Source organism: Onychomys torridus, chromosome 8 (assembly GCF_903995425.1).
Source record: "Onychomys torridus chromosome 8, mOncTor1.1, whole genome shotgun sequence".
Classification (NCBI taxonomy): Eukaryota; Metazoa; Chordata; class Mammalia; order Rodentia; family Cricetidae; genus Onychomys; species Onychomys torridus.
The window spans coordinates 93,734,626-93,749,581 of record NC_050450.1 but is presented as its reverse complement, the minus strand read 5'-3'; the positions used below and the strand labels follow the sequence as shown (position 1 = coordinate 93,749,581).

Sequence of the window (14,956 nt, the reverse complement as noted above, 5' to 3'; positions counted from 1 at the left end):
TTCTCTGTGTAGTTTTGGTGCCTGTCCTGGATCTCACTTGTAGGTCACGCTGGCCTGGAACTCACAGAGATCTGCTTGCCTCTGCCTCCTGAGTGCTGGATTAAAGGCGTGCGCCACTGCTGCCCAGCTACAGTTGTGTTTTAAGATAAACCTATAAGGTTAGATTTAAAAATTATCAGTAAATATTTTCTGAAAATCTAAATAGAAGAAAAATACCAAAATTAGATAAAAGGGAAGGAAAGAGGTGATATTTCTACTAAATATGGGCCATAAGTCTTAATAACATGTAGGTTCTGAACTTTCTGGCTGGCTGTTTTAAGTTATTTGTCAGAACTATACAGAATCTACTCCCTATCTTCTGTTCTGGCTGTTCTTTTTGCCTCAAGATAAAGTGCAAAAGAGGGTGCCTACCACCACCACCCTTTTTATAGTGTTGCATGTAACCAAAGTTAGCCCCAAACTCCTAATCCTTCTGTCTCCATCTCCACAGTATACCATGATGACTAGCGCAGAGGGTGATTTTAATAGACATCACTCTTCTTCTGGCTCTTACCCCTCAGAAAAGTGATGGGATACTGTGGAAAACGGCGTCAGGAGGAGATTCAGCTTGATAGATGGAAAGAATCTGACATGGCATCAGAACACAGTAATCACATCTACACTCCTCTTACTCATTGTTGCCACCATCAACATTCTACATGTTCATTTTAGCTACTAGCTTTGTGCCTATAGGTAACTTTGACATCCTACTAGCACTCAGGGATGTACTGGGAACGCTTTCTTCAGCTACCTCTCATAAAGGAGTTCTAGTCTGAAAAAACTCCTAATCTATGCATGGTCATCTCTTTAATACATTCTGGAAATGCCAACTCTTTTTTAAACAGTTGCTTGTGAGTGAAACAATGAAGTCTGAGCTCAATATGGGGACTAGAAATCAGAGGTTGCATTTTAAAAAGCTCCACTCTTTAGGTACATTAATCTGTGCTTTATTATCTATCTTAAAGACAATGTAAGAAGCCCAAAGAGAAGCGTCCTCTCACTCAAAAAACAAAACAGCAAACCTTTGAATCAATATATAATCACATCATATTTTGCTTCCGTTGATTCCAGATGTGGAGGCAATGTACAGCTCAGCAAGCCTTGTATAATTTAATTGCTTTTTACCTAATGCAATGGGGTATCATTTTACAGATAAAGATATTAACAGTTAGAATATTTTTGCTGATTTTGTTAAAAATCGTGTGTAAATCATTGGATAAATGAAGTTTCATTTAACAAAGGTCAGTGTTAAAAGTTATATTTTCTTTTGGTTTTTTTGAGGCAAGGGTTTCTCTGTGTAGCTTTGAAGCCTTTCCTGGAACTCACTCTATAACCAGGCTGGCCTCAAACTCATAGAGATCCACCTGCCTCTGCCTCCCCAGTGCTGGGATTAAAGGCATGCACCACCACCACCTGGCAAAAGTTGTATTTTCTAAAGCTGTTTCTCTTTTTAATTTTAGTATTTGGCATTAAAATATAAAGCCTTGATTTCTTTGGAGAATTCAGGTAGAAAATCCATTCAGATTTGCAAGGCATTAAAAAATAGGTTACTAACTACACATTTCAAAGTAGCTATGTAGTATGTATAAGCATATAAATTCTGTCAAAACTGATAGGCACTGAGATGTCTCAGTCAGATAGTGCCAACATCTATGTAAAAACAGCTGTGTGTCAGTACTCTCAGTGATGAGGAGGCATAGATAGGTAGATCTCTGGCTTAGTAAGCATAGCTTATCAGTGTGCTACAGTTTCAGTGAGAAACCCTGATTGAAAATAAGATGAAGAGTAACTAAGGAAGATGTGTGTGTCTGATGCCTGTGGAGGCCAGAAGATGGCATCAGATAGCCTGGAACTGGAGTTACAGACAATTGTTAGCTGCCATATAGGTGCTGGGAATTGGACCTACGTCCTTTAGAAAAACAGCAAGTGTTCTTAAGAACTGAATCATTTCTGTAGCCTTTCAAATTATCTTTTGATATTATTTAAAACTTTTCCTATATATAAAAGCAAGAAGCAAGCCTAGACTATGTATTTTTCCCTAGTCTTACATTATGCCAGTGATAAAAGCACATTTATATAGTACTCAAAGTGCTGAGGAAGTGATTATACTTGATTTAGTTACAGCTTCTTGGAAATGACTCAGAATCAATCTATCTTAATAAATCAACAGACACAATCTTTTCCCTGGGTGGATTCTTATTTCTCAAATCATTGTCTTATTCTCATTTATAGCTATGTCTTTCTTATACAATTAATTTTTCCATACCAAGATGTATGTATGTTAACAATCTTTGAAGAAAAATAGTAAGTAAATATGCTCTTCCTTCAAGGGAAGAACAAAAGGGGTAGGCGACATATATTAAAGGATGGAGGTCAATACAGTATTTTGCTTGGAGGCTGGTAAAATCTTTAGTGGTAAGGGTGACTGCTTCCAAGCCTGAGGACCTGAGCTCAATGCCTGAATTCACAACTTTCATTTATTATCTTCTGACCTAGACACTTGAATACACATATAATAAATGTAATGCAGTATTTAAAACAAAACAAACAAACAAACAAAACAAAACAAAAAAAAAGTCTTGGGCTTTCACACATCATAGAGCATTTGTACTTCAAATGAATACCTATGAGGAATTAAGCTAAAACTGCATATTAAGGAAGAACAGTTTTGAATATATGGAACCAATTTGGACAGAAAAATATAGCCTACACAACAAGTGGCATTTGTATCTTTTAAATTCTAGAGTTATAATAGCTCTGCCTTTACGTCATCCCTAACATTTGTAAGGCCATCCACTACTCAATACCCCTTATTTATTTATTTGTTTGTTTGTTTGTTTGTTTATTTATTTATTTATTAGTGCTATCCTTCAACTCTTAAGTCAGTTTAAACAAACCTGGAACTCACTATGTAGATGGGGCTGACCTTACAGTGATCCTCCATCAGCCTCCTAAGAGCTGAGATTAAAGTCTGAGTCACTGAGGCTAGAGAGATGGCTTAGTGGTTAAGAACATTGGCTGTTCTTCCCAACAACCTGAGTTCAATTCCCAGCATGTATATGGCTACTTACAGCTGCCTGTGATGCCCTCTTCTGACCTCATTCGGAACAGCACACCATGTGTTGCACAGAAAAACATGCAGGCAAAACACCTATCACATAAGATAAAATGTGTGAGCTACCTCCACACCAGCTACTTTAGTATTTCTAGGGATCTGAAGACTCACTGTAAATAACTTCTTTATCTTCCTTTATTCTTGTCTCTTAACTCTGATTCTAATCTTCACTGGGACTAGAGGCTAAAAATAGTTTCCAGGCTTGGGTTCTGTTTCAGTAATTTTCCAGTTTAGAGCCCTACCTTCTCTTCCTCCTCTTTTTTTTTTCTTTTTAAGCAATGAGACTTTTTTTTTTATCTTGAACTCATTTTAGACTTACAGAAATGTTGCAAAAGTAGTACACAGAGCTTCCATTTATTCCTCATTCAGCCTCCCTGATTAATATTTTATATAATCATAATTTTAAAAGCCAGTAAATTAACCAATAATTATTTTACCTAGAAATCTAAACAACATTTAGTAATCTTACCTAAAGACATCACTCAAATTTAAGACCCTTTCCTATTCAAAACTCATCAGGGTCTCCATATCGCATATTTCTCTTTAGTCTCCTTTTATCTGTAAGAGACCTTTAGTCATTTTTCACACTTTGATGTTTTCAAATATTGACTAGTTATTTTGTTGAATGTCTCTCGGTCTGGGGTTGTCTGATGATCTGAGGCCTTTTCTTGGAAGAATACCACAAAAGCAGTGTTGTGTCCTTGATGAGTCAATGTTTGTATGTCTTGTTATTGGTAAGGCTGATCTGCTTTGTTTGAAGTTAAGATTCTGCAACTGTCAATTTGCTATCTTTCTTTTTGTGGTTAAAAACACCTTAGAAGAGAGAATTATGTAAGTCATATTTCTCTCTACATACTTGCCCATTAGTTTTGCTCTCTACCAGTGGATCTCTTCTGCAGCAATGATGATCATGATGCTTGATGATTTTCAATTTCCCTTTTTCTATATTTGTTATTTGGAATCCCACTGAATTGATATGAGCTGGGGACACAGTGGATAACATTTAAGCACTGACTTATTCTAGTGTAAGAGGCAGATTACAAACAAACAAACAAACAAACACTGAAACTGACAAATCTATATTTAGGTTGTTTTCTCCATATTTGTATCTGGAATGTAGAAGAAATCTAGGTCAGTGTTAATTTGAGAAGATAAAGTGCCTGGACACATGAAAACACTATTTATAGGTTACTCGCTGCTTGACTTGGATCTCATTTGTCCTCAGTGTTCTCTGTAAGAACATCTATACCAATACTAATTAAGCTTCATGCCACTGCCTTGTATATTCCCTCTCTACCCTTCCCTATGTGTTGTCTAACATGTAGCACACCACTTCCAAGAACCAAGATCATTTGACATTTTTCTTCTGTAGTATAGGAATGGCAAGCAACATTGAGTTCTTTCTTACATAAAAATTCTTTTTTGGGAAAAAACCCAGCTTTTGTTTCTTTATGACACATCTTAAAAGTAGCTGGTTTCTCTAATTAGCTGATTTCATATGCATTATCTTTTTAAAGATTAAACATTGTCATAATAAAAGCTGCTAGCCATATAGAAACCTCCCCCCCGCTTTTTTAAAAAAAAGTATAACTCAGCAAAATCATTGAAAGGTGGAACTTCATCATATTTTGTTTTTTTTTTTTACTTTGAAGACATATTCAATGACTGCTAGACTTTCCCAAAAGAATACTCAGCAAAGATCCTTCTTGTCACTAGAAAAATAGCAGTCGTTAAAGGCACAGGTTCTTGAGCACCTGTCCCATCTTTTACAGAATGAAGACAATGATAATATTCTTAAAAGAGGTACACACAGGCTCTGAATCCTAGCTCTGTTATCTATTAACAGCATAGCTTTGAAAAAACAATCACTGGAGACAACATTTTCTCCATATAACATGGAGATAATAATGACTCCATATAGGGTTAAGATACATGAGGTTAAAAAAAAAGCAAACAAAACAAAATTCCAAATAGTTTAGAGTCTCCACACTTATTACAACTTCACTAAACAGGAGCCAATGTGTTGCTATTAACCCACCCCATAGGTGAATTTATATACACAAGAAAGACCCTGAATGGCTCGTGATGCTTCCTCACTGACTATGCTCAGAACATAGCAATGCTTAACTGAAGACACAACTAACACGTGCTGATCTAGCAAAAGCTGCTACAACAATCCAAGTGTAGTGTTTCTTCAGTGTACAAGACTGTTTTAAAGTTCTGACCAACTCTTTAGTGTCTCCCACTAATTAGCACAAGAAGCAGCAAGAGCACTATGAACTGCCAATGGTACTTAATGATATTGAGGAATTGACATCAAGGACTCTCAAATCAAGAGGCTCTTGATATATATTTTTTTAAATATTGACATGAGAATCTCATTTAAAAGTCAGATGTCCACTTACTGGTTTGTTAGGGTGAGAAGCAAGGCTGCTGGCTTCTGCTCTGTGCTTCCACAGCACGAGCTTCTATAGCTGAACTGTAAGTGGCACAATCACTAGGATAATACTCATTTTTCAACTAGGAGCCATTTCTTATACAATGTCTAGCATAAATTTAAACATGCTGAAGCCTCACATGCAAAATTTACTTGTATGTTGCTTAGAATTCTAAAATTTATTTCTGAAGTAAATGTAAAATAGTCATTGATTTCCAACTTAAACAATAGTTAGCATTTTTTCAGTATTAAACATAAACATCAAGTCTAAGGGGAAACTTACTGTATAATGTTTAATAAAAAATTAAAAACATCCTATTTCAAAGCATAAACAGACTCATTTATATTTTGTTTAAAGGTGACACAATCATGAAATTTAGAACTTGATCACTTCTTCAGAAAGGATAAACAGTCACAAATATCCTACTTATTACACTTAAAACTTTTCAAATATGAAAAGTAAGTATCTTGGGATTTCTTTCCTTGGTGAAAGAGGGAGTAAGCCATAACAAAGAGGAGAGATAGAATATCTTTTATTTTCTTAGCATCTACCACCATCTGATGTCTTATGTATTTACTTGAGTATTGTCTTTCTCCTACTATAGAATGTAGGCTATATAATGCAGAGACCATTTGTGTTGTGTGACTCAGTTCTGGATTACTGAACATGGGTTCCAAGCACATATTCTAAGTGAATAACTGGATGCAATTCTGGGACCTCTTCAACATTTATCTATTTCTGTATTTATTTAAATTATTCTAAAGAACAAGCTGGGCACCATATTTATAAGAAAGCAGAGATGTCTCCTACTGTTACAGAGAGTTGACAATGAATAAGAGGCAAATCTGGGGCTTTTCTGGAAGTCTATCTAAATGTGTACTTACTAATAGGAATGATTAACACCCTACCCACCCCATGGAGTTTCCCTCTGTAGCCTAGACTGGAACCCACTGTCATTCAGACTCCCTAAAGTTCCTAGAGGCCCTGCTACCTCAGCCTCCTAAGTACTAAGATTAAGAGTCACACCTCACTTAGAATGGATTTCTATGAGGAAATCTGAAACTGGTAATATTACAGACCACCTGTAAAACTTCAGAAAAGCACAAGAATTAAAAGTACCAGGTACTCTGGAGGATGAAGTTGAGTAAGGGAACCCAGATCAGAATTTTCTCCCCAGCATCTGGAGAAGAGATGTTTATTGACTAGAGACACTGGGAGAATCTAAACTTAGGGATATCTAAAACAGGGCAAAGTAGAGAGGCTGGTGCAGAGTTGAAAACAAGGGCCTTCAGTAAAATTTGCATAGTGACTATTGGAATGCCAGCCGTATTCTGACCAGCTCTGGAATGTGGGTATTCAGTATACATATTTTCTAGGTAAAAGGCTAGAGAATTCTTTGTGAAAGGATGTGAAAAATTTAAGAAATTCCCTAAAAAGTATGGACACCGATTTCTAGGTATTTCCAATAAAGAATGAATCTTCTAAATGCCCTTTGTATACAAAGCAAACTTGGACACATGAGATCTCTCTTCCCCTCCCTTTCTTTCCCCAACACCCCTCCCCACTGGGGGGAAGGAGGAAGAGGGAAGGAGGGAGGAAGGGAGGGAGGGAGGGGGAGAGAGAGAGAGAGAGAGAGAGAGAGAGAGAGAGAGAACATTAGAGGAATAAAATTTAAAAATGCTTTATAAACAAGGGAACTGTAGAAAAAGAAAAAAAACTACTTGATATTAAAATTATGATAGCCAAAAATGTTTTTTTTTTTTTTTTTTTTTAAATTAAAGTGTTGGAAGATAATGTTGAAGAATTCTATCAAAAGGGACTGGGGATGTATAGTTTCTGGGGGTTGATGGGTTGGATAAAGAAGTCAACTGAGTTTTGAGGATTATTTGCTTTTCTATGTGCATATGTTATTTTGAGAAAGATAGGAAATTTAAATTAAAAATATTATGGACTAGATGGTATAGTAAGAGAATTGTGAGCCAGTAATAAAAATGAAAACTATTGTTTACTTATATGGCGACTTTGGCTAAACCATCTAACACTCTTATCTAACTCATTAGAAGACTTTGCTTCTAAGTCTTGAAGGTTCTCATCCCATCATAGTATTTTTGATTTTTGTTTTTTGAACAGAAAACCAAAAACAAACAAAAGTAAAAAGAGAAGCTTTTCTTCATATTCTCATGAATACGTTACATATTTTTGTTTATTTCTGCCAAGAGTCTCCCTATCTTTGCTTTAGTGCTAAAACGGAACTAGAAGGAATCCTATTGTACCTGTGAGGCAAGTCTTCGCATGGCCTCCTCCTGCCGTCTGCGCATTTCTGGAGTTCCTGGGCAGCTTCCACTGGTAATAGATGAATGGGCTGAAGGCGGCTGGGTGAGTGGTAGCTCTCTGTTGGCGTCTACATCTGAATTAAAAAGATGAGATGTTTAATCAGAGAATCACAAAACTCTACACTGGTGGTTCTCAACCTTCCTAATGTTGTGACCCTTTAATACAGTTCATCATGTTGTGGTGACCCCCAACCATAAAATTATTTTGTTGCTACTTCATAACTATAATTTTGCTACTGCTATGAATCATAATGTAAATATCTGATATGTAGGATATCTGTTATGTGGGTCATGACCCACAGATTGAGAACCACTGCTCTAGATTAAAGGCATATTGAATTCCACATTGTTCTATGACCCAGCAATTTCCATTCCTAATTATATACCTAAGTGAAGTTCAAAACACATGTCTAAATAGAAACTTGCACATCAACATCCAGAGAAGCATAATTTATAATAGACAGAAAGTAAAAACAAGTCAGATGTTCATCAATTAATGAATGGATAAATGTGCTACCTCCATACAATGGACTATTACTTGATGATGAAAGAGTTGCACACACATGCTACAATACAGATGACACCTTATCAGCCCACCAAATCTCAACTATGTGCTTCTATTTATATAAAATGTTCATTCAGATGGGGAAATCTGTACCGCTAGGTAAAGCAGGAGCTTTCTGGGGTAGGAGATAGGGAGTCTGAAGGAAAGTAGGGGTTTATTGCTGAAAGATACAAGTTTCTTTTAGTGGAATCAAATGTTCTAAAATTAGGCTGTGGTGACTGTAATACAACCTTTGGATATATTAAAAATTCAGGACTGAGCATTTCATTTTATTTTGAGATAGAGCACTACTATGTAGGCAGATTTCATTGTGTATAAGGTATAGGTTCACACAGAACTTAACAGCAATTGTCCTGCTTTAGTTCCCTGTGTCCTCCTGGGATTACAGCTATAATACACCATGCTCATTTTACCTACCTACCCACCCACCCATCCATCCATCCATCCATGCATCCATCCATCCATCCATCCATGCATCCATCCATCCATCCATCTATCTATCTACCTATCCATCCATCCATCCATCCATCCATCCATCCATCCATCCATCCATCCATCCATCGATCCCTACCTACTTCTATCATTCATCCATCTATGTATGGCTGATCCTCACTTTGCTACTAGGACTGGCCTCAAATTCTTCCTTGATCTTCCTGCTCTGTCTCCTAAATGCTGGGATTACAAGCATACACTATGCCCAGCTGGGAATTGACCATTTTAAGTGGGTAAAATAAGATTTAAAAAAGAGAAGAAACTTTAAAACTTTTCACTGGTTCTTGCTAGTGGTAAGACATATCTTCGGATTAAACAAAGAAACTAGACTTCTAAATCACAGAATTGTAATATAACATACAAAGGTTGTTTAAAACGTGGTAATGTGTTATTCTGCCACTGAAAACTACATGGAAACCAAGCTTCAAGTGGTGTAAGTAATAGAGTATTAGACAATGAAAAAAGGAAAATGTATTATCTATTAGAAATGACAGAACCAAACAGGTAAGAAAATATTTTAAAAACAGGAACAAAAATAAATTATTTGCAGTTATTGGATGACCAAAAGCTGTAAGAAGGAATAGAAGAAAGTAGTATCATTTAACTTTGCACCAGTAAAAGTGAATTTATATTTCTTCCACTCTAATGTGGTAGAATAGACCTCTTGGTCACCCTGCAGTAACTGCAGGAGTGAGGGTACAAAAGATGGCAGTGAGGCAGGTCTGAAGAACGTGTGACACTTTGAATTAAGGTCAGTGACTGTATTACATTTGCTGGCTCACTCTTGTCCCTGGCTCTATGCTCCCTTGTTTGGAATTTGAGTTTTGAGTAATTACTGTCTAAATATTTTGTTTTCTGGCTATTCTCTTTTTTTTTTTTTTTTGTCTGAGTGGCTTACTTTCTGTTTGGCACACAGAAAACAGTAGAAATAGAAGTTAAGAGATAAGCACAAGTCAGTGAACTCAGCAAACTAGCAAAATAGATTTCTGAAATGAGCAGAGTAGAAATTACTCAACTGGGCAGCTGTTTGGAGGTTTGGCAGTTGCTGACAAATGTCAAATCCAGGTAACTACACTGGACCTCCAATGGTAGGAAAATAGTCATGTGTCAGGCAGAACTTCCCTACCTACCATGTTGAGTAGGTCTGTAGTGGACACAGTAATGTCTGACTTATACAACAGTCTATTTTCACAAAATGTTTTTGTTCTTTGTGTGTGCTGGGGTGATAAAGGCAGAGAATGACGGGGGAGTCATACCTTGAAAGTAGGCGGAAAGCAGGATGACAGGCTAGTGTCTGCCTTGACAGTTTTTCTCTACCTTCTGAGGGAAATGACAAGGAGGGTAGGCTGTGGTGGAGCTGAGTGTGGGGAGGAGAGCTATGCGGTAAAGTACTGCAGGCTAAACTGCTCACATCTTGTGCAGCAGTACTGCACAGTGTGGAGGAGGCAGAAGAAAGAACAACAGATGACACACAGAGATAAGTCAAAAGCTCTGTAACTTTCCAGTTTTTCATTATTACTACAACTGTATCATGGCATCACTGCCTGAGGGTTCAGAAAGCCAGTGAGATTCCAAATAAGCCTACACAAGTTTAATGTATGTTAAACTGTAGAAAATTAGGCCAAGCCTCTGATATTATTCTTTTTCCTTAACCAAAGAACTTCTGCTGCTTTGGATAATATTTTATATTTCAGCTCATACAGTAACAGATTTAAGCTGAAGAATCGTTTGCAGGTTGGAGAGATGGTCCCAGAGGACTCAGGACCCAGGACAGGACCCAGGATTAATCTAGCACCCACATGACAGTTCACAACCATCTGTAACTCCAGTTCCAGAGGATGTGATGTCCTCGTCTAACCTTTGTAGGTATGAAGCACACATACACACATGTAGGCAAAACACATATTAAAATGTATAAATTTTAATGTTTAAGTCACAAAATAAAATAAAATGAAAATAGCTTGCATCCTATCAGTCCAGTATCCCTGACTCTTTTTTAAGAAACAAGTTCTTTGAGGATGGTAGAGATAGAAGGTAGTTTGATCACCATCAGAGTATGAGAATAGATACTTTTCATAAAGCAATGTGGGTTCTGTGTAGCTCTGAAAGAGACAGCGACATCTACTCTATATTCTCCTACTCCCTTTTCAAGTTTTGAAAGTTAACTAAAGGGTCAGATCTATAGCACCAACAATGGAGATGATCTTATAAATGAGGAGTGTTTCATTGTTTTTGGAGATTCCCAAGAGATAAAAGGCAACAGTTACTAGAGAATAGCAATAAACTACCTTTGGAAAATCTGCTTTGGAGAGTGTACAGACTGGTTTCTATTTTCTCTTGTTCTCCCAGGCTTATATGTGGACCCCAGATACTCTGCTTTTAGGCAAAGCAGTTATCCTTGGCTTTGGAAATTTATCTTTTGTTAGGAATGATCCTGCCACTGCTATCTGCCACACTGATATACTGAGGAGTCAGAGAAAGTGTTAGCCATCCAGTTTTATTTCTGGCACACTCAAATAGCTTAACTCCTGGACTACTCAGATAAGCAGTAGTATGGTGTGATAGATACTTAAGCACTTGAAGGAAATCCTGGAATAGGTGTGGAAATTCACTTCCAACCATGAAGACATGTTCTTTGACTCTACATTTCAGCATAGAAGCTATTTTAAAACTCCTCTTCTTCATTATCATTGTTATTTGTTGTATAAAGGACTGAACTCCATTTCAGGCATGCTGAGCAAGTTCGCTGTCACTGAGCTATACCGTTATCCTTAAAGTAGTTCTCAAGAATCAGCTAGTCATACTTCTTCAGTTGCAAATGACAAAACTAAGATCCAAAGAATTAATGCAAATTTAAGTGACAAAGTACCATATAAGCAATTTGAATGCTGTGGCACAATCCCAAGTTCTTGACTCTCACAATATGATGTCAGTCTACCTTAGAAACAATTCATTTAGGAACATGAACAAAGTATTCCTCTTAAGATAAGAGTTCACCATATAATCTTACTCAGCAAGCTTTCTGTTTAGATACCAGGTCCTTTTACACGTTAGGTATTCTTAAGTGTACCACAGACAATCATCTCTTTGATATAGAGCCTGCTAAGCAATTTCAAAAGTTAAAAGGTTTGGAAGAGAGTCAGTGAGTTCCTGTTAGGTTTCTAGACCCTGTGACTACTACTACAGTCTTACACAAACCATTTCCAGTGTTTGTTATATGAAGTGTGTGGTGGACTGTATGATTAATTTGGATCAGCAGAGCAAGTCCTTCCTTTTCTGTTCTAAAACAATCAAGGAGAGACAGATTGGTTTATACAGAAAGAACTATTACACATATCCATGTTATTTCTTTAAGAAAAGGCAGCCGAGGAAAGGGGGAGAGAATGGCTTCTGAAACCAGGCTGCTTTGCTTCCCTATATATGTTGGCTGTAAAAACCTAGAGTCTCAGATCACTTATCTGTGAAGTGAAGACAACAGGAACTATCTAACTGAGTTGATAAATGACTGAATGAATTAAAATTTGTAAACACTTGAAGATTATGTGGTACACAGCTATGTGAGTGTTTTACAAACCAGTAATCAAGATCCCAGTGGTGACCATTAAGCTTGTGATGAAAGGAACCTGACTACATATGAGAACTTTGCAACCTTCCACAAGGAAGAAGGAAAAACCCTTTAAGGACACAGGAGAGCTCAAGTTCAAGCAGTGTGGCACTGACATCAGTTGCAAAGAAATGAAGGCCACAAACGGATTGTGTTGTCGCTTAATAAGAAGTGGGCACAGGTTGAGCAACCTCTGACAGTGACAGATACAAATGACTCTACAGGAAATTGCTGGAGTCATTATCCAAAAGATTGACCAACAGGTAAACATCATGCATTTATTCCACAAAAAGGTTTTTCCTGCTACACTTTGGTGACTATTTCATGTGTGGGCTAGATATACACAGACTATTATCTTTTTCTGAACTTTGAATTAATGGTCTTCACACAGTTCAGGTTTCACAGTTTAGGAATAAAAGGATATGTGGTCTAATATAAAAATATCAGAAAATATTTTGGGGATACAAAGAAGGGAGCATTTTTTTTTCTTTTCTTTTTAAGGAAGGAATACTTACGTTTGGGGGAAGCATGTGGGCTATCAGAGGCGATCTGTCTCATCCGTGTACCATGGCAGCTGAGGGCCACCAGTCTGGAGATGATGGCAGTTTTGCCAAACCCAATATTTCCCACAATCACTACTCCTTGGTTCACGTTGGCATTTGAACTCTGAAGCTGAACATCAATCTCGTGGAATACCCAATCTCTGCCAACAAACACTGACTCTGTGGTGATGCTGGGCACTTCAAAGAGTAGGGGCTTCAGGGAGATATCTGGAGGTCTGTAAGGTGCAAAGCGAACTGGAAGGAACAATAAGAAACAACAGAACTTAGTTTAAACTGTCATCATTGAGGGAAATAGAGGTGGGGAAATAGTTTAAGACTACTAGAGTTATAGTACGATGGTATTAGGGCTTTGGAGGAAATAACAAAATTCTGAAAGTTGGTTCCACAAATAAACAATGAAGATATGCTAGAGCCATTAGATACTCCAGAGGGCAGAACTTAAAAAAAAAAAAAAAAAAAAAAAAAAGGTAAAACACAAATGACTCATTCATAACAGTAAGAAAATCAGGGCAATCTTAAAAAAAAATGTTAAGCAATAGTAAGGCCCCCACACCAGCAATCAGCAGGGATGCAAGAGCAGCAAAAGGATCCTAAGGAGTGCATCTGGACTTGGGGAGATAATCTTTAAGTGCTGGATGTGGGAAAAGGCAGAGGTGGAGCTCCTCAGGAGAGACCTGAGCAACCTGATAGCTCTTTACAAACCACTAAGTATGTATTTCAATATTTAGTAGCCAATATGTGGTCTTTCAATATTTAGTAACCAATATGTGGTATTTCAATATCTAGTAACCAATGTGGTTAAACCAGTATGTTATTTGAAAATCAGTCCTATAGAAAAGCAATGCAAAGTAAGTAGGCTTGCTTAGTTCTTAAAAATAAAGAAAAATAAAAATATGAAAAGACAATGAGAACAGTAAGCTCCTTAGTTCATGACATTTTGTTTTTAATCTAACATTTACCATATTAGTTCTGTTATGCCTGTCACATTTACTTATTAAAGATGATGTATTCAGGTTCTTGTTTTTTAAAAGGCAAAAGACTTGTGCAATGTTTTTAATTGTGTTCCTTTTTTTTTTTTTGAGCTGAGGATCGAACCCAGGGCCTTGTGCTTGCTAGGCAAGCACTCTACCACTGATCTAAATCTCCAACCCAATCAAGAAGATTTAGTTCTTTTTTTTTTTTTTCCGAGACAGGGTTTCTCTGTGTAGCTTTGCGCCTTTCCTGGAACTCGCTTTGGAGACCAGGCTGGCCTTGAACTCACAGAGATCCACCTAGCTCTGCCTCCCAAGTGCTGGGATTAAAGGCGTGCGCCACTACCGTCTGGCTTTTAATTGTGTTCTTATTTTGAAGTATGATATACAACTATTTTCTCTCTCTCTAAATTTAGTAAATTATTCCTCTGACAGTTTAAATTGTCACTAATTTGATATACTTACTTTATGTTACTTATATTTGGGCTGTTTCAGAGTTACTGACTTTGTTCTATGTAAGTCAGTCTCTGTGCTCATGCTATACTCATTTAGTTGCCATATATTATATGATAATAAAGTCTTCCATTTTTTTTCAGTTAAATCAGATAAAAAATATCCAAAATTATATAGAGAGACCCTGGCTCAAAAACCAAAAACCAAAAACAACAACAACAACAACAAAAAGTATGGTCAGGCAGTGGTAGAGCACACCTTTAATCGCAGCACTTGGAAGGCAGAGGCAGGAGGATCTCTGAATTCAAGACCAGCCTGATCTACAGAGTGAGTTCCAGGACAGCCAGGGCTACACAGAGAAACCCTGTCTCAAAAACAAAAAC

At 37.1% G+C, this 14,956-nt stretch overlaps 1 protein-coding gene across 11 annotated transcripts in view; it reads right to left on the bottom strand.

Moving 5' to 3' along the window:
* The window catches only part of Tanc2 (tetratricopeptide repeat, ankyrin repeat and coiled-coil containing 2), a 332,046-nt gene that overhangs the window by 85,105 nt on the left and 231,985 nt on the right, over window positions 1-14,956 (bottom strand). For all 11 annotated transcript variants that reach the window (XM_036197446.1, XM_036197448.1, XM_036197449.1 and 8 more), the window contains 2 exons: window positions 13,102-13,383; window positions 7,866-7,999 (listed from right to left, as the gene is read on the bottom strand). In XM_036197446.1, coding sequence (XP_036053339.1) covers window positions 7,866-7,999; window positions 13,102-13,383 — 416 coding nt within the window. The remainder of the gene's footprint in view (window positions 1-7,865; window positions 8,000-13,101; window positions 13,384-14,956) is intronic.